The 20,619-nt window shown below is 31.0% G+C and overlaps 1 protein-coding gene across 1 annotated transcript in view; it reads right to left on the bottom strand.

Moving 5' to 3' along the window:
• Window positions 1-5,747: 5,747 nt before the first annotated feature.
• Window positions 5,748-20,619, bottom strand: part of LOC134691136 (ubiquitin carboxyl-terminal hydrolase 19-like) — a 29,786-nt gene continuing 14,914 nt past the window's right edge. Inside the window, exons 15-26 of the mRNA XM_063551418.1 lie at window positions 19,127-19,237; window positions 18,604-18,687; window positions 18,151-18,245; window positions 16,687-16,747; window positions 15,934-16,049; window positions 15,379-15,522; window positions 10,641-11,334; window positions 10,147-10,189; window positions 9,722-9,797; window positions 8,845-8,997; window positions 7,740-7,906; window positions 5,748-7,200 (exon numbers count right to left, since the gene is read on the bottom strand). Coding sequence (XP_063407488.1) covers window positions 6,719-7,200; window positions 7,740-7,906; window positions 8,845-8,997; window positions 9,722-9,797; window positions 10,147-10,189; window positions 10,641-11,334; window positions 15,379-15,522; window positions 15,934-16,049; window positions 16,687-16,747; window positions 18,151-18,245; window positions 18,604-18,687; window positions 19,127-19,237 — 2,226 coding nt within the window. The 3' untranslated portion in view covers window positions 5,748-6,718. The remainder of the gene's footprint in view (window positions 7,201-7,739; window positions 7,907-8,844; window positions 8,998-9,721; window positions 9,798-10,146; window positions 10,190-10,640; window positions 11,335-15,378; window positions 15,523-15,933; window positions 16,050-16,686; window positions 16,748-18,150; window positions 18,246-18,603; window positions 18,688-19,126; window positions 19,238-20,619) is intronic.

Here is a 20,619-nt window from a genome sequence, read left to right as displayed (position 1 = left end):
AAGACTAAAAGTAGCTAAAATGTATAGTTGTGTGGACTCATTTATATATAACAGAATGGAAAAGGGGGATATCAAAATCAATTCAGTTAAAATTGAACGTTAAACAGAATAATAAACTGATTAAACATTATAATGAGATAGTTATACTGTTAATTCAGAAATTATTGTGATTTTGAAGAATGAAGAAAAAATGCACCATTAATCATTGCCATTTTAGAATAAAGCTACATACAGATATATTTACCAGATAACAGAATGCGGGTTCTTTTGTCTTATTATTGCAATACTCATTTAGTTGCATTATTCTAATTAATAAATACCTTGCAATAATTTCTGAACCTTACAGTATTCTTTGATTATCCCTCTTCATCAAGCTTGATGATATTACGTATGACCACTCAGTATTTTTACATAGCTAATAAACACATCAACCACTAGTTAATAATTTACTACTTAACATTTTTCATGGGATTTAAAATATTGTCATTATCAAATGCATTATTTCATATTCAAGAAGATTTTTAGATAGATTTGTATATGATTAATTTAATTTATTAATTACTTATTTTTCCAAATTATTAAAGTGCTAAAAACTTTTCTCAACCATAAACATTCTAAACTAGGAATTATATATATGCAAAAAAACCCTATCATTTGGTAAAGAATACTCCAAGCATGTAACATGTACAAGACAGTATCATAAATTCATGTTGCTTACACATGATAATGTTGTTATTTAAATGTGCTATAGCATAATTGTGCTTATCGCAATAAACATATTTATCTTATCTTTATCTTGACTAAATTTTGATTCAACATATCAATGTAAATGTTACAATTCTTTTAGTTCATTGTAGACAAGAAAAGAGTTAGAGTTACATGCATATTTCTTGATCATTCAGATTTTTTACAGCACACAAAATTGATTTTTGTTCTTAGGAATATGCTCCAATAACTTTTAGTAAAATAAAATATTTCTGCATTCAGAATTTCTCATATGCACTGTTGTGTATGAGTCTTGTGTTCATATTAATCAGAAATGTACATCCAAAATGAAATGGTGCTATTTCCTTATATGAATAGGGAATTTCAGGATCATTTATTTGCAGAATAACTGAAAATTGTCATAATGCATTTATCCACTATCTGCTAAGCAGACTCATAACATGGGGAAGATATGAAATTGAATGCTATACCGGTGTGTTAGATATGAACCACCATTAATTTTTCATTCAGACTTCTGAATCAAGTTATTGTTTATTAATTAGAGATAACTTATTTTATGGCATTTTACTTAAGAGCAAAGCAATATTTTCAATTCAAACTTCTGAATAAATTTTAAGTTTTGTTCAACTAGAATAAGATTTATTTTATTATCATTAAGTGTGAAAAAGTTAAACAATCAGATAATTTTGACAACTCATTTATGGCAATGCTATATTTTTACATGACCTTATACATGTCAGTGAACATTTTCTGTTTTTCATATCTTTACAATTGTCTTTAAATTTCTAAATAGGAAACACATATTAAAGAGAAAGTCAAATCAGAGGAAAACAAACATTTATGGGAAATTCTTTTTATCCTAGTTTTCTGTTTTGTTTTACATTTGTTAGGTATTTTGTGATTTAGCCTGTTATTAGTATTAAATATAGAATAAATCAAAATTTATATATTCAGTGTATATTTCATTAAATGTCATTCTTGAGGTATGTGAATAAATTCTAACCAGGGTTTATGTGGTTATGACTGTTAAATTTATATGAAGTATATTTATTGTACTAAGTTTTATTTAGTACATTGGTGTAAATATATGGTTCTTTTTCCACCATTTAACAATACTGTTAAAAAAAAATTTGTTAGTAAGATAGACATATTCATTGGCAATTTTAATGTAAATCATGACACAAAAAATGTATATATTTTAGAGAGAGTGATTAATCAATTTGATGCATATACATTCCCTTTTTTTTGGTAATAAAACTTTTTTTGTTATGTATTTATGTTATTTTACAACATGTGCAAAGATTAATCATTACATTTTATATTGAGTCTGATTTAAATTTATTTTAGTAATTTCAAATCTTAGTAATTTTAGAAAAAGTGCTACTTATGAAATAGCTGTTGGATTCAAAATTTCATGACTTAATATTAAAAGACTTTAACAGTTCTTGTAATAAAGCTTTATTTTTTATTGGTTATTGTGATGTTATGAATTAGTTTAGCAATACAATTTAATATGCTTATAATCTATAGTGCCATGTTTTCATTGAGTGCAAATTTGTATATATAATTTTTAATTTTAATTTCTTTTTATAAAACATTGTTATGCATATTAATCTATTTTGGGGAGTTTTCCAAACATTCTGTGTTGTTGTATGATAATGAATGATAAGTTTACTATCCTTTGAAAATAAATCACTTTTGATGTCAAAAGTATTCACTTTTCAGATCTGTTCGTTATGTGGAGAAACTGAATTTAACCAGAGTATAACATGATAAATATCCTATAGAAAATCATTAAAGCTTTATTTTTATTTTAAAATAATGTGACAACCCTAAAACGCAGTAAAATTAGAATAGCCATCCATACAGAGGACAACATAGTGTTTACAAAAAAAGAACCATTTGCCAAGCTAGAATTGTCTCTCGTTTAGATATAAAATAATAGTTTACTTACTTGTTTATCTGTTCAATTAGTCATACATATAATGGTAGATGACTCTTCCATTTTTTAAATTGTTTATTATAGGATTAAACACATTTTTTTTAGAGGTTATTGATGTGTAAACCGGGGCGGTTAACTCACAAACTGAATAAAAGTCCGAAGGACTTTTATGTCAAGTTTGTGAGTTAGAGACCCGGTTTACACATCAATAACCTCTAGAAAAAATGTGTTTAATCCTTATAATTCTTCAGCTAAACATACGCGATTATTAATTTACATTATTACTTTGATGGCTACTATACTTACCATCAGAAGCACAATGACATGTCGTAACTAAGGAGTACGCCGCCATCTTGAATTTTTAAAAATGTTCGATAAATGCAACAGAATCTAAAATGAACTAGCACCTACCTCTAAAACTTCATTTTAATTAGATACTATCCGAATTTGAAGCGTACAAGTAACGAAATAATGTTCCGTCTGAAAGTTTTCAATCGTATGACGTCGTGTTTTGCCATGACGTAAATTCGCCAAATCATTCGTGAAATTTCCCGGAATTTTATTTAAATATTATTTTTATACATTTTCGAGGCTTTAGTGCATTTATTTTAATTCTTTTTTTTTGGTTATATATGCATTATAATAGAAACAACTGTTATGCAATTGTTTTATAATCTCAACTTGCTGAAAATCCCAGTATCCCTGCAAGAATGTGTATCGCGCATGAATAGATTACAAAAGTAGTTTCGGAAACATGGTTTATCGAAGTGTAAACCAAGAGAAAAATTCTACTTGACCAATCCAATTCAAGTATTTATAGATATGCAAATGATATAAGAATTATATTAAAGTATTTTTGATAGTTACAAACAAAATGTAAACTATGGTTATACAGCAATTTATGTATCACTAAAATATCATAAACAACTTCATATGAAAGACAAGATAAAATGGACAACTTCCTTGTAAAGCAATATGGAATTTACTCCACTTTGTATAAATCATATATATATATTACTTCAGTCACTTTCATTTAAGGATCTAATCCTTTTAAGACACTTAATATGTATTTTGGTACTTTAAGGTTGTTTTTTTTTACAATAAATATTGAAATAGTTTTGTGTTGCGAATTATAAAAAGAAATATCCATCAGCAGCATGTCATGTATAGTTATCTCCCCTCACTGAAATACAATATGAACATATAATAACAAGTCATTATTCACTGATTAGATATAGGAAGATGTGGTGTGAGTGCCAATGAGACAACTCTCCATCCAAATAACAATTTAAAAATTAAACCATTATATGATGTCTGCTTTGACTTCTATAAATCTTCAAAAAGTATCATAAAATAAAATTTCAGAGGTTGTAGCTGAATAAATATTCCATATTCTTTTCCCTTGTGTGAAAAAAGAACAATTTAGCAACACAAAAAAAAACACAACAGATTCAAACCATACATCAGGATCTCAATCATTTCATGTCTAGACAAATTTAGAATAAAACAAAATTATGCAAGCTCTACCAACAACTCATTATTTGTCTCACAGGCAAGAGGTTCACATGTATGGTTCTTAACTATGAAATATGATGTGCCAAATAATTCTCATGGAAAGAGAGATGCAAATGCCAATAAAACTGCATACCAAATATCATTGAATTACCATAAGGTGTTTACCTTAAACCAAGCTAATCACAAACTAACATGTTATCTCTACAAAAGTTTCAGTCAACAGACCATGACTGATGGGGTGGGGCCAAATAAATTATTTTTATGGAAATCAGACAGGTCCAAAAAGCACACACATTACAACTCATCACTGTTGAGTAGTTAAACATATGAAGTCATTCTGTTCCTTAGTTATGAAAAAATATGTGAACAGAATTTACGGTTAAGGTGAAGTTTGGAGTCTGTTAAATTGTTTCAACCTGCTGCATTTATTTGCATCTGTTGTTCAGTGGTTGCCGTTTGTTAATCTAGTTCATAAATATTTCTTGTATCTCATATTTCATATAGATTAGACTGGTTTTCCTATATGAATTGTTTTCAATAGTAATTTTAAAGCTTGCTGTTGGTGTGAGCCAAGGCTCTGTGTTGAAGGTCATACTTCGACTTATAATTGTTCACTTTTTACATATTATAACTTGGAAGGAGAGTTGATTCATTGGCATTCATACTACATTTTCTTACTTCTAAACTTATAGTTCTTAAAAATAAACAATACTAAAATGAGATCAAAGTTTTTACTTTATCACAAAACACAAAAAACAATCTCAAAAAGGTCAACAAAATTCAAATTATAGCATATTGATACATATATTATCACAGATGTAAACATAACTGTGTAAACACAAACGTAGTACAAAATCTAACGTAATATATAACAGAAGTAAGGAGGAGTTGTTCATATCATGCTGTTTGACAACACTTTTATTATTGGACCAGATAAATAATAGTTTTACAGCTGATAAATTAAAGTGTGTAGAAAAATCAATAAAGTAAAGATAGCTTGTTTGTTAGGTTAATCATGCAATAAATATTGAAACCAGCTGATAATAACACTGAAAATAACAGGATTGAAAAAAAAAGTTTTTTCTTATCTGTACTTATCTTGTCTAACAAGCAAGTAAACAATATTTTATACATAACTATCAAGTACACAAATTTATATAACTGCTTCATTAAAAAACAGCGTTTCAAATGTTTTTTTACTGGACAATCTGACAAGTTGACTTTCTGCCTTTACTGTAAAATGGCGATTGTAGAGTGCTCTTACTTTTCTGGGCCAAAATTAAAGAAATTTCACCAAATTGTTCTTGTCCTACAGACCTTTCACAATGTATTAAAAAAATCAAATTTGGTCCAAACTTCCAAAAGTACACAACATACACCAATTATCTATCATCTAAAACTATTTCCTGCTTACTGTCTGCAAACAGAAAGTATTTCTATGAACTGAGTGTCAAATTATGCTGAAATTAGTATTGACAATCAACGTTTCCCTAATCTTGACTGTACAATCTATGATTGTATAAATTTATCAGATGTAACAGTTAAATGAATATTTTCATCTTCAGATGACTTAATAATATATTCTCACATTAAAAAACTTTGGCTAAGCCCTAACAGATCTATTCAACAAAACACTTATTAAAAATTATTAAATATTGATGAAAGATTTTTGTCACATTGTGTACACGAAATTTAAATTGAACAGTTCTAATGATTCTCTGTCCATTTAAATTCAAATTTAACATTTATGAACAAAAATATGTTTTTTTGCAATAACACATCAACTCAACAACAGCCACATGTCTATACCATATGCCAAACATCAGACAAATACTTATCAAAAAGTTCATGATTTCCACCAAACCCTTAAAGAGTTGTGTTTCATAAAATGGTTATTTTAGGGCTCTACCTTGAGCCATTATTTTTGTCCACATGTTGACTTAAACTGTGACATGATTTGGGGATTCAGAAAACCATACATACTATTTTTAAAAATAATAAACACTACACAAAAAAGATAGTCTGTGGCTACTAGGTTACAACAATTGGACATCTGTAGCTTCAGTCATAAAATCAGATGCAATAATCTTTGACAAGAGTTTTTTTTTTAAATTGTGAATTTTACTTTTTCTTAATTAATTTAGTTTCAATATAAGAGGCAACATTTATTTTCCTACAAAAAGTTTCTAGCTCATCACTTGTTCCAATCTAAGAAGTTGGTCTGTTTAAATATTCACAATTACCCATGAAATCAAAATTACTTTCTTATAAATTTACACCAGAACTTCTAATTTTCTAAATTCTGTTTTAAAAAGGTTTTTTTTTTTCTCTTGAGAGTACCAATTTAGCAAATATAAAAATGAAAAATTCAAAAACATATTAAACCAACATTTTTTCTACAAAACACAAAACAGGGTAAACATGAATAAAAATAGTTCCGTATCAATGATGTCATTATGTCTCCTCTGTATACATTTTTTTTTAAGATCTTCAGTATACAAGAATGGCTGATACAAGACAACTTTGCCACATAAGCTAGTCTACAGCTTCCATATCAGTGTAACCCTGTGGATGAGTTTCCTCTGTATCACTGGTAGAGCTATTGTCACTAGCCTGGTCCATTACCCCAATACTGGACCCAACTTGTAGTCCACTTGTTTTATTGTGCCCTGATTCAATCTTTATAAAAGTTTTTACCCCAGCCTTAGCCTGAGACATTTCACCAAAGTCATCAGTTAATTTTTCAGAGTTGTCTCCCATGTCAGGAAAATCTTCACCCATATATAACAAAGAGTCACTATCTTTTGCTGAGTCTTCTTTAGGTTCTGAGCTTGAGTCATTTGATGTTGAACCTTCCTTACTATGACTTTCTTCGTCCTCATCATCATACAAGTCTATTTGTGGTGGGGGACTAAACGGTGTACGACAGCGATAGAACAGAAGATAGGCACCACGTGAGACAGCATTCTTTTCATGGCCTATTGAAGACACTCTGCTGTCATCACAAAGTCTCCAATCTAAAATACATATACATATTAAAATATAGGAACATGAAGAATTCAGAAGAAATGTTTTTTTCAGCGTGAACAGAATAATATATTTGAAAAGAAAGCAAAATTGACAAAAAAAACCAAACTATTAGTGTTTTCAACCAGCACAAAGTTAACCAAGACCTAACTGTGCTGCATCACAGAAGCTCAATTGATGTTCATTCTTACATATTCACAAAAAAAAGATAGCATTTCCTAAAAGTGTATGTTAGGATCAGTTTGAACATCTGACTGCAGGTCAATTTTTCAACATACTTACATCTAAGGAAAAGAACATTTTATATTGTGTTTTTTTTTTATCTATCACATCAGAGCATTGAAAAATATCTACTTTATCATAATAATGAATTACTACTTTGGCTGAAACCAAGTTTACATTTTTCATTCAATTTACATGAATGTATAAATGATATGCATCAGTATATATTATAAATACACCGACACATAATGAACACCTTTAACTTTATGTATCATATCGTCTTCAAAATTGATGTGTAAACACTTACCAATTTCATTTTTCTTTGGGTCTATGGTATCAGAACATCGTACAAATGATGTATAGTGTCCACCCAGTATGCCACCATAATGATTCACTACTGCATATAAGTCATATAATGGTGGAGGACCACCGTCGTGACCTTTACCAATCAGATATGGTGACAAATTTAAACCTCTGAAAACAAAGTCAATTATCCTTTCATTAATAAGCTTTTAAAAATATTAAAAATAAAAGAATAATGTGTTTATTGGTTAGTTTTTGTATGTTGTCAATAGATTGTTCAGAGGTTTGAGTGTGCAAAACAGCAAATTTTGTTATTTTCCATAACATAAGAATGGAAAAAGTGACAACGCCTAAATACTCATGAATTGTTATGATATATATTTTAAGTGGTAATGAGCATTCTTGTGATTTGTTTAGGTTGTTATAAGATTTGTGTATAAGTTTCATAACATTTGGTTGAGGCAAAGCAAATTTCCCAATCTTTCCATTTATAAAGAGAACGATGAAAGTGACGCCACACCAGCTCAAACTTGTTATGTGCTTGGTGGAACTAAGCATTGTGTATTTTAAAACACCTGATCCAGAATTTGGTTAATTCTAGGAATTCAATATCATCATTGGCATGTTTTGGTTAAAGAACAGTTTTGACATAGTTTTCCTTAAGCTTTGAAGTCTGATTAATGCGCAAAAATGTTGTGGTTTACTGTGGATTCATTTTTATTCTTTAGATACCAATTTTTCGCGGGGTTCATCAGTACAGGTAAACTACAAAATCAAATGTTCAACAAATTACAAATATCATATAGGCTTTGTATACAGAGATTGCTAAACCATGTAATCAAGTAACAACGAAAATGCAAGTTTTCCTCTATCCACGAAAATTGATACCCACGAAAATGAATGAATCCACAGTATCTATTTATCTGAAATGTGCTGACTTTGGAAACTATAGTATACTCTTTTAAAAAGATTTGTTTAACCAAACAGTAAGGTTTTAGAAATAGACCCATTAGAAACTCATTTTTTTCTTCTTTTGATACATTATAAAAGATAAAATTCCAGACCATATTTGGGCTATAGTGAACGGTTTCCTGTATAGTAGTACAAACCTTGTTGGAAATTCCACCATTTTATCAATCTTATCTCTCCATATGAAGTTTCTGAAGGAAAATCTTTTCAGTTGTATTATCACAGTATGAGGAAGTCGCCATATCGACATTTGTTTTGTAGCTTCTCTGTGTTGTTTACATTTTGGACAGTACCTACAACGAAAATGGAATAAAAATAATCCAATGACACACTTTGACCCATCCTTGAAGGATCCTCAGGAGTTCTAATCCTATATAACTTGGATGATATCACTGTTCAGTCAGTTAATTAAAATAATTGTTAAGCCTTAGATAAAAATCTGTATGTCTTAAATAATTTTTTATATGTAAAGGAATATAAAATTCACAAAGCTCAGAGAAAGTTTTATTTAGCCAGTTATCTGAAGGATTTTTCGTTGGTAGATTTTCCAACTCAATTAGTTGATTTGCTGATGTTGTATGCTTTAATTGTCCACTTAACTAATTTAAGAATATTTATGTAGAGTCAGTATATTGACTGAGAATACAAGGCATTTTATTGGCTGAGAATTTCTTAATTTAAGACTGACCAATTCTTATTAACAAGATACCTTATCTTAAGATAAAACTCACAAATCTGCCTCTTGGTTGGTTTTAGTGAATAGACAATGCCAAGGAAATACCAATGCATATATCAGGTGAAGTCTGAGGCAGCCTTTTTCAAGCCATTTTATTTAAATCAAATTTCTTGAAAAAGGAGTTCCATAACCAATATATTTAGCTTATTTTGTTCCTTAACTGATGGTCTTCTGTCTTCTGACTTAAAGTATTGATTGTAATCTCTAGATTTTTCTAATTTCAACTTATAACATCCTTAAACGTTAAAATGTTTGACACACTTTTGTAAGACAATACTCACCAAGCTTCATCTGGGTTCAAAATTTCTGGTTCTGTGAACAAGTCCAAACATTGCTCTAATGTAATACTGTTGCTTTCTGGGAAAATAAAGAGACATGAAAATCATCTAGGAACCATGAAATTCAAAATTAACATTTGAATGGTCATATTTCAAGATATCTCAGCTTTGAATTTTTTTTTTAAACAGCCTTTTCAACTAATGGTATTTGTTTTATTGGCCCGTGAAGTGATAAGATTTAGTAATAAATCACAATGAGAGTGGGTTGAGAATAAATCTTTACAACAAAAAGGGATATATTCTATGAACAAATTGGTCAATCTATAATTTTGACAAGTTGTTATGAATGAATAATACATATATCTATATTTAATGGGTCTATTTATACATTTGTAACTGATAGATAATAATGAATGAGTGATAATTACCATCATCAGTGGATCTATTGAATGTGGAGTCCTCTTCATAATCCTATAAATATATTCACAAGTTGCATACATTGTAAATAAAAGATCATAGCATAAGAAAGCTTTCTTTAAATAAAATACAAAAGCAAAGGAATAAAACAATCTTTGTTGCTAATTTGAAAAGGTCTTCCTCTTGACTAATTAACACAACTTTAGACTGCCAACCTTATGGGATAGATTTGTAGAATGGCTGTTTTGACCAAAATTTGGGATAGACATGGTATCTGATGTGGCAGTTGTACCTCAATTTCCTCAAATTTGTTTGTTTAATTCTTCTTATTAATTATATATAATTTTATAGATGAGAAAAATGAGGATATAGCTATAGTCGATAAAACAAAAAATCAAAATTAATTTCTCATTTTTAATGATGCCCTTATAGATTATTCAGTCTCATAATATATATCTGTAATTTGAAATATTTTTTTTTGTGTTTCCATATAAAACAAACTTACAATCTCTTTAGTTTGGACCAACACATAAGAATCTAATTTGTCATTATTCTTCCAGTCCATAGACAAAAATTGTCTATATGTCAGATCAATTGGAACATCTCCTTTATCTTCTATTCTTTCTCCATCAGGTCCTTTCAGACTCACTCCTTCTTGATTGACAGGTTTAACATAGAACAGCTGTGATTGTCGCTCAGCTTCCATAGACTGTATACCTAAAACTGGTTTTGTTGGAATGACCTTAGGTTTTTCAGTCTCTACTGGTGGGTCAAGACTAATAACATTATCCTGTGCATTGTCATCAACAGGAAGTTTAAAAGAGGTGTATTCTGGGAGATTCCTTTCCTCTGATTCATCATCAGCATCATCACTAAGCTGTAAATCTGAGTTTACAATACAGGATGGAATATTTGTGGCACTTCTGTTAGCACTTCCTGTATCTGTCATGTCAAGTCCACTGCCAACATTAGCTACAAGACTTGATCCAGAGCTACTTATCTCACCAATGTCTGCCTCACCTTCACCCACATGTTCCTGGTCTGCTGTTATAGTACATGAGCTGCTGCAAGATGATTGGCTGTCTAAACTACTCATACTGCCACTTGATTGGCTACTGTTACTTAAATTTGAAGGTGAAGGTTGACAAGACATTCTGCTGTCAGTTTTCACAGGTGGTTGGAAGATTTCTACTGAATATCTACAAGAAAAACTTCATGTAAGGCATAATGAATAACTCCCAACTAAAATACCATCAATATGTTTAAAATTTCTGTACCAAGTTTGAATTTTGATGGATAGTTACAAGACCTTAGCTCATGGGTTATAAAACTTTATCAGTACTTGGAGCACAAGATTAGTGCTCAAAATACAAAATCAAGTATTTTGATTGGTTGATTTCTGATTCATTAAAAAATCTGTAAACATATTATGATTAAGCTCTAATGCTTGGAAATACAATATCAGTCTAAAAAGTCAGATATGTAATCAAATGGCATTAGAATCAAGGCTTCCAAAACGGTCATATATTCCGGACATGACCGGAACTTTTATAAAAAGACCGGCTGCTCTCAGCCTCAAACGGTCTAATAGAATTATTTTTTTCAAGACATTTTTCATAAAACGGTCATTTCAATTTTGAACAACTTTCGATCATTAAAAATGTCCATTTGGGTTTTGGACATGTCCGCTTGGGCATACTATTTCAGAAAGATATTTCGGTCATAATTGGGTTTATTACAACAGATGCAGCATATTTAAGATTCTTTGAAGTGTCTCAGTTAGTCTAATTCTCTGGGAACATAAATGTACGGCTTGGTCTTTAGCTTGTGTACATCAATAAAAAGTAGAAAAAACATGTTTTCTTTTATTTAAATAACAACAAGCTGTCAAACAATTATCCCTTCAATAAGTTATATTGAAGCCATAAATCATTCACTGATTACAGGTTTGTTACCTTTGACGAGGTGTCCTTAGCTTGTCTCTTTATCAATAGAACTAATGATGCATAACAAGGTACACAAAGGTGATCAGGTAACGAGGTCAAATATGTAAGCGTGTACTGAACAACATCATATTTCATGACGCTTTATAGATATCATTTTAAATTAGCATTCAGTTTAACAAAGTTTCCTGATATTTAAAAGTGATAATTTAAATAAGTATATTTTTAAATGAATAAGTATGATATCAGATATATAAATTTTATTTGACACTGTACATCGTGTTAAATACTGGGGTACTACAAAGGGGAAAATTAATTGAAATATATATTAAAAACACCAAGAAAAGCTTCGCTTGTGTATACCAAGCTGACTTGTCCAATGAATAAGAGGGCGGTCTTTATTCTTGTTTTCATATTTAAAAAAATGTTTTTACAATTGAAATCATAAAGAATAATATCCAATCATGACAATCTCTGACTCTTATAAAGACTTTGTCTGAAATTGAACTTTATAAATCTGCCAGTCATGGGCAAACGTAAATGTGACGATTCCGATCAAAATTCGAAATCTGCTAAAAATGCTCAAAAATGGTTACAACTGTTTTTATGGTTAAGATTTGACAGTTTGCTAAATGCTATGTTTTGTGACATTTGTCAAAAACATAAACTGAAAAATAACTTTGTAAAGCCTGGTTCGACAAATTTTCGAAAGTCAGCCGTTGTAGAACATGCTAATAGCAATGACCACGTTAAAGCTCTTAAATTAGAGACAGCTTCAAAAAGTAATCCAATCGTATCAGTATTTGAGAAAGTTCACGAAAAGACTGACAATGCTATGTGCACCTTGTTCCGTAATGCTTACTATATTGCTAAAGAAAACTTACCAATGGACAAATTTCAGTCATTAAATAAGTTAAATAAGTGTAACGGTGCCGTGATCACTTCTAAATTATACCAAGAAAACAATGCCTGTTCCGAATTTATTCAGACAATTTCTGATAGTATAGAGCAAGAGGTGATGTCCGATGTAAAGTTAAGTCCCGCCGTGGGAATTATGATCGACGAGTCAACTGATCTGGCTACGCAAAAACATTTAATCTTGTACTTGTCATACCTAAAAGCTGGTGAACTGAAAATTACAAAACTTTTGAACTTGTCGTCTGGTACCGCCGTGTCAATTACTGCACATATAATTGCCTATTTGAAGTCATTTGGTGTAGACTTGTCTAAAATATTCGGCATGGGGTCTGACGGTGCGTCGGTTATGATAGGAAAGCACGGAGGTGTATCTCAGCTTTTAAAAGACACTTCTCCACACTTAGTAGAGGTTCATTGCGTAGCTCACCGCCTAGCATTAGCCTGTGTCGACACGGCAAAAGAAATTCCGGACATTAAATTTATAGAAAGCATTGTAAGCACTGTATATTCGTACTACAAACGTTCACCCACAAACCTTGCTGAACTACGATCATGGCAACTCATAATAGACGATCCGTTGTTAAATCCACTTGACATTCACAAAGTCCGCTGGCTTTCTATGGGAAATGCTTTAGACAATCTCCGCCGTTCTGTCGTTTCCATAGTAAACATGTTAGGCGACCAGACTGACACCGACATCCTGGCTAATTCTCTTCACAACAGTATGACAACATACAAGTTCTTCTTCATGCTCAACTTTTTATCCGACCTGTTTGGTAAAATTAATCAGCTCAGCAAATCTCTTCAGAAACGTGACTTGTCTTATGCCACCGTAAAACAATTAGTTGACTCTTTTCTTATGGCAATAGAGGCCGAGTACTTAACCGAACTTCCTTCATTTGGACCATTATGTGCCGAATTTCTAAAATCAACAGAACAATCTGACACCTTCAAAACTATCACCTTTCAACATAACCACCGTGACATTCATCTCAAGAAAAGAGCTGTGCAATGTGCACAATTGATTCATGATAACATTCATGACCGATTTCCAGACAACAAAATTTTCGAAGCATTCTCTGTGTTTGAACCGTCAAACTTTCCGAGTAGTGTTGCCGACCTTCCTCGCTACGGTGAGCAACAGTTAGAGTGTCTCGGGGACCATTATAACTCAATCAACCAAGAAGAACTACAACTAGAATGGGGTATACTTAAGTATTTGATCTTCAACAATTATAAGGGACTTTCGTTTGCCGATCTGTTAACCGCCATTATTTCTAGAAAAGACCAGTTCCCTAATGCAATTTTTCTAATGGAAATTTCACGTATTTTGCTGGTTTCAAGTGTCGAATGCGAAAGGGGTTTTTCAAGGCAGAACATTATTAAGACAAAGCTAAGGTGTAGTCTGGGTATTGATGCTTTAGATCAACTTATGAGAATAAGCTTAGTAGGTGTAGATGTTGAAGACCTTGACCCTGTTCCTGCAATCCGCAAATGGCAATCTGTTCGTAACCGCCATGTGTATCAGAACAATGCATTCAGCAAGCTGATGAATATTAGATCTTAAATTGGACTAAGTGTAATCTTGTGCTATGATCTGTGCTTCTTTTCAATGAACTCATTGTAATATTTATTGCTTGTGTTTGTCAACATTGTGCTATTATTGTTGTTATATGCTTACATAATATATCATGTTGTTATTCATTAAATTATTAATCAACAGAGTATGTTTTTATTTATTCTTGATTTTCTAAATCCGGTTCGAAAATTGTACAACAAAAAAAAGTTTATCACTGTTCAGTAGATTGTACACGGTTTAAAACAAGATCCTTCATTGGGCCTCTTCAATGTTATCTATAAATACCGCAAGTTGTAAAGGTCACGTGGTCAGGTAATCAATACACAAAAAAGAAAAGTATCACGTGTATCAAGCTGTACTACAATAATAAAGTCAGTTGTCATCAACAGTTTTAAATAATATGGCCTTAATTAACAAGTGTAACTAAAGTACCCACAGAGAGAAGATAGATTATTTAAACAAAAACAAAAACATGAGAAAAGTCAGGTACTGAAGCTGACTTATGCAATGGTGGTTCCCGATACACAGAAAAATGACACAAAAACGAGGAAAATATTTTATTCATTTTAAGAATAAAGACAACAAAACAGTTATAAATAATTTATTGCATATAACACTTCTAATTACTTAGACACATATAGGCTTATGCATCCTTCAAGTTACATTTAAGAATCCAGCTGATCATTGACCATCAAAAATATTTCTTTGTAAAATGTCCGGCTGTCGTCAGGAAATTTTGGAAGCCCTGATTAGAATACGTCTTAATATGCATGTTAACACAATAGAATTAAAGAAACATTTACCTTGCATATGCTTCCATAAGTTTACAGATTCTGGAGAATGTAGCCCTTGATTCTGAGATGCTGATAACAAAAGGAAGACCTACAGGTTCAGGTGATTGTTTACAGTGCATCTTATGTAATGGCCAGTGGTTTTTCTGACACTGTCTGAAATAACAAACAATATCAATAAAGCAAACGATTCAAATAATTCAAGAAATTGAAAGAAATTTGAGTGCCCTCTAATCTTTCATTAAAAACATTGTGAAAACATAATAAGAACATAAAAAATACTTTTTACTTTTAGTACAGTATCATCCTAACTCCTGCCTTGCAATTTGAACTGAAGTGTAAAAATCTGTGAATTATACATGGCTGAGTTTGATAATAATCTGATATTTTCTGTATGTAATCACAGACCATAGTAAACTGCTTTATTTACTTCATGGACCTATAAATTTACCGCCCTCTGCTTGCTTTCCTTTGTAAATTCCCACTTTCCACAATATTCTGGTTCATAATTATTTCATAATCAATTAACCAGCTGCCTTCAGCCTACTATCTTTTGTGAGTACTTACTGATCACAATATCCTGCTTTATAACATTTCATGCATCGTTTTAGTTTACTGCCCTCAGGACACAAACTTCGACAAGAAGCACATCTGTTTGGAAGCTGACTTGGAAGGACTGTTCTCTGCATAAAAATAATTGTTTTGATAAATTTTAAAACTTTGAACATCTGTTTACTGTCATATCAATGTTTTTTAATAAAATAGTCATAAGAACCCTATCACATGTATGAAATAATCATGAGAACTACAATTAAGTGCAATCAGCCACAACTTCCACACCTGAAAGCCTTTTTTTAATTTATTAAAAAGTTTTCAAAATGAAAAATAAAATTGTCTCCATGAATTGATAGTAGTGATATGTTTGTGATTGCCTACCAATGATTATTTACCTTGGGACTTTAATACTTTCAAATATATATAATGTACTCAAGACATCTATAACAATGGTGCACAGTGTTAGCAACTGGAAAATGATTTTGAAACTTTTATAAGATCAACTGTTGTGTCTCAAGGTCAAGGTACAGTAAATGGGCTAAAACAGTTGGAAAACTTTAAGAAACATATTCATCTATTTTACATGCTTTCTATATTCAGCTGCAGAATACTGAATAATATTATGACTTTCATGATTTTGAGAGTATAAAAAAGCTAAATTGTATAATGTTTAGATCTGGGTTATGATGCTAGAAAATTAAAACCTAACCTGTAAGATGTAGATGGTGTATTTGATAATAATCTTAAAGGATATTAGAAGCTAACCTGTAAAATGTAAACTTCATACACATTTTCTCCAGCTACTTCAGCTGATAGAACTTCACTCCTGAAACAATACAATAATGATGTAAATCGGTAAAAAGAAAACTTTTCAAAATTAAAGAAGGATGTGTCCTAGGACATGAATTCGCTCATGCTTTGAATTTTCCAAGTTAAACAGGGGCATATCTGTAGATTCATAAATGATTCACAACCCAAATTCGTCTCTTTCTGTTTTTTTGTGGTTCCTACATTGTGAATGAATTTCAAATAATTTGCAAGAGGCAAGCTAATGTTTGAGTGTAGAAACAACAATGGGAGATGGAAAGACAGACAGTCAAGGGTAACCCTCAATACCCTCTTTGCCTACAATAAGGACATAAAAATTAAGACTAATAAAATGATTTAATGATTTGTTCACATTACAATTACACCATGGATATTAAGCATAGAAATGAAATTATATAAATCATTCAAAATTATAGGAAAATATTTTACCCAAACGTTCATTAATTCAGGGATTTTCTATACTTCTTAGTATAGAAAGTCCCTGATTAATTCTATAATGAATTATGAAGTTAAAAAAACTTAAATCTGTTTATAGACCTATAAGGCAAGGACAAATATTGAGAAATATTCTACCTAACATATTAGTTTCAAGGTTAACATGTCCACATGTTTTAATATTATATTTGATGACTTAAAATTCATGTCAAATCATCTTGTTCACTACATAACCAGTTGTCATGATTGTCTAAATTTCATAAAAATTTGTAAGGGTTCCGCGGAACCCAGTGTCTCGCCTACTTTTGCTGTAAATCGCAGGCTAAATAACAATGAGGAAAAAATTCAATAAAAAAAATTCCTCTTGATACTATCTTATGATTGTAAAAAACTTCTGTCCAAGTTTGGTAAAAATCTAGGATAGTTAATGAATCTAATAAATGTTTTGAAAATTTTAACTACAGACTGTATGTAATGTTAACTGGAAGAAAATCTAAGTACATTTAAAAGTAAAATGCAGAAAAAATGGAGTTATCTTTTTACAAATTTACTTCTGAATACTATCGTATGACTAGAAACATGCTTCTGTCCAAGTTTGGTACAAACCCAGGATAGTTTAAGAAAGTTATTAAAATTCTAAAAACTTTAACCACAGAGTGAATGTTATATTTCCCCGCAGAAAAAAGTCCATTTATAAGTAAAATACGAAAAAATGGAAATTTATTTTTACAAAATTTACTTCTGGATACTATCTTATGATCATAAACAAGATTCTGTCCAAGTTTGGTAGAAATCCAGTATAGTTTAAGAAAGTTATTAAAATTTCAAAAACTTTAACCACAGAGTGAATATTTGTGGATGCCGCCGCCGCCGACGGAATGTAGGATCGCTTAGTCTCGCTTTTTCAACTAAAGTCAAAGGCTCGACAAAAATCACTACATTTGCTGAACTACTTTTACAACTCACACAATGATAGTATCGTTGGCCTGGATTGAACTTAAATCATCACCATTCTGGAAAAACTTGTAAAATTTACTCTTGTATGATTCAAACACTCGCATCTGTAAAGAATGGAATAAGCAAATAATATAATGAGTACTCAGTCATCAATGTCCAAACAAATAACCAAAGGAAATGTTCTGTAATAATTTCATTTCAAATTTAAGTTTATTCCATTAAAATTTAAAGCATATTCAAATGCAATCCATTCAGTATGATTCAAGAAATATTTCTTCATGCAGGGCAATAGATATAAGGCCATCTAATTATACTATATTAAGCACTCAAATATTACACAAGAAAGTATTGATAAAAATTCTATGCACACAGTATTATTTTCTATGAAAAGACATTGGAACATTCACATAGAACTTTATCATAAAATATCATTAATTCTGATTTAATGAAAAAGACACTTACATTTCTTGGACTAACCCCAGTCTTTTTATATACTGCATCTTTTAACATCTGAGTTGTACTTTCTTTAGGAAGCCGTAGTATTAACTAAAACAGAAATTGGCTTTAAATTTATCGATGATTACTATAACAACTTTCACATTTCATATTTTACAAGTATCCAGAAATTAGTAATGTGTTCCATTATTGGTCTTTAAAATGTTTGAATCCACACTAAGTTTTGTATCTTATCAAATTTTAGTCCTTTTACTTGTATTAAATGGAATGCATTGCTTAGATTTATTGATATCTCTCTTCCAACAATTTCTACCTAGTAATATCATTCAAGGATATCATTCTTTGCTCAATTTGTTTTCAAGATTTGGTTTCTCTCTTTGTAACATCTGCTTTACTGAATCTCTTAATTAAGTCGATTTTTAAGACCCACTAATGATTAGTCACAGATAGGTACTGTTAGCTAAAACATTGACGTATGAAACCAATTAACAGTGATACAGCTGGTTATTAGCAAGTAAAAGTTTCATACCTGTACTGGTTTTTTGTAAGGATCTTTCCACATAAATATGACAGGAATTAATCTTTTTTTCTTAGGTAACGGTACTTGTAAATACAGGAATGGATCAAATGTTATGGACACCTAAAAATAAAAAATATATTCATTGGTTAAATTTGCTATAAAAGTTCATGTAACGGCAACTTTCTACATAACATTTATATCATCAATTCTGTTTCATCTAAAAATCAAACAAGAGGCTCTCAAGAGCCTGAATCGCTCACCTTAATTCTTTTGGTTAAATCTCTCATCAATGATTATTTTGGCTTTTCAATTTATTTAAATGTTTTTTGGATCGTCCTATTTTCTTCAAAAGCCAAAAACAGTAATCATTTTCTCCTATGTTCTATTTTAGCCATAGTAGCTATGTTTCTTGACATACAAGGAAATAAAATATAAAATTTATACTAAATACTCTGAAACTCATTTAGCCTAAGTTTGGCTGAAATTGATACAGCAGTTTCAAAGGAGAAGATTTTTTAAAGTAAGTCAACATGATGAACAAATTGCGAAAAAAGTCCTTAAAGGGCAATAACTCCTTAAGGGGTCAATTGACAATTTTGGTCAAATTGACTTAATTGAAGATCTTACTTTGCTGAACATCATTGCTGTTTACAGTTTATTTCTATCTACAGTGAAACCTGTCCAAACCGAACACCCACAGGACTTTGCGTTTTGTTCGGTTTGCACAGGTGTTCGGATTGTAGAGGTTAACAGAAGTCGACACCAAAATAATTTTGGCATTTACTGACAAGGATCATAGGTGACACAACAGACGACAGTTTATTTTTGTGTTGATTTAGATGTAAATGTAAAAATAAAAGAAGATGAAGATAGACGTTTGCTACATTTTTGTTTATAAATCAAACGCCACTCCGTCAATCACGCTCGTCAATTGGAGATGTCCGACGTGGAGCGATTTTGCTTTTTATAATTATTTTCTCATCCACAAATTCACTGACCAATTCAGATTCACTGTTAAATGACGATTCCGTTGTTGAATCGGGAACGTCATTGTGCACACGAGTTCTCTGACTAAACTGGTCACCCGCTGATTGAAACTTAGGCACATGATAACAGTGAAGCAACAGCAGGGATCAAGTTTATTCTCGGACTTTATCGTTGCTTTTAAAATAGCTAACGGAAGTCTTCGGGAGTATTCGAATCAAATATATAGGGCCTCTAAAGGGAATACAGCAATTGAAATCCGTTGACCTTGTTGTGTTGCACGACCTCTTAATCAAGTGAAAGGCTTTAAAACTATTGTTTAATTAAACAGTTTAGCTACAGAATGAAAGTTACGATTTTGTGGCCGTTATTTAAATAAGGTGCATTTAATTGATCTGAGGAAAATTTCCTTTCTTGTCATTATCGGCAATAGGTTCCATTTTAACGCTTCTTTACAAAAAATTACTTTCTACATGGACACAGACATGCTAATTAGTTTGTAATAACAACTCACAAGT

Source organism: Mytilus trossulus, chromosome 1 (genome assembly GCF_036588685.1).
Source record: "Mytilus trossulus isolate FHL-02 chromosome 1, PNRI_Mtr1.1.1.hap1, whole genome shotgun sequence".
In the NCBI taxonomy this organism is placed as follows: Eukaryota; Metazoa; Mollusca; class Bivalvia; order Mytilida; family Mytilidae; genus Mytilus; species Mytilus trossulus.
This window is presented reverse-complemented; position numbering and strand designations above follow the sequence as displayed.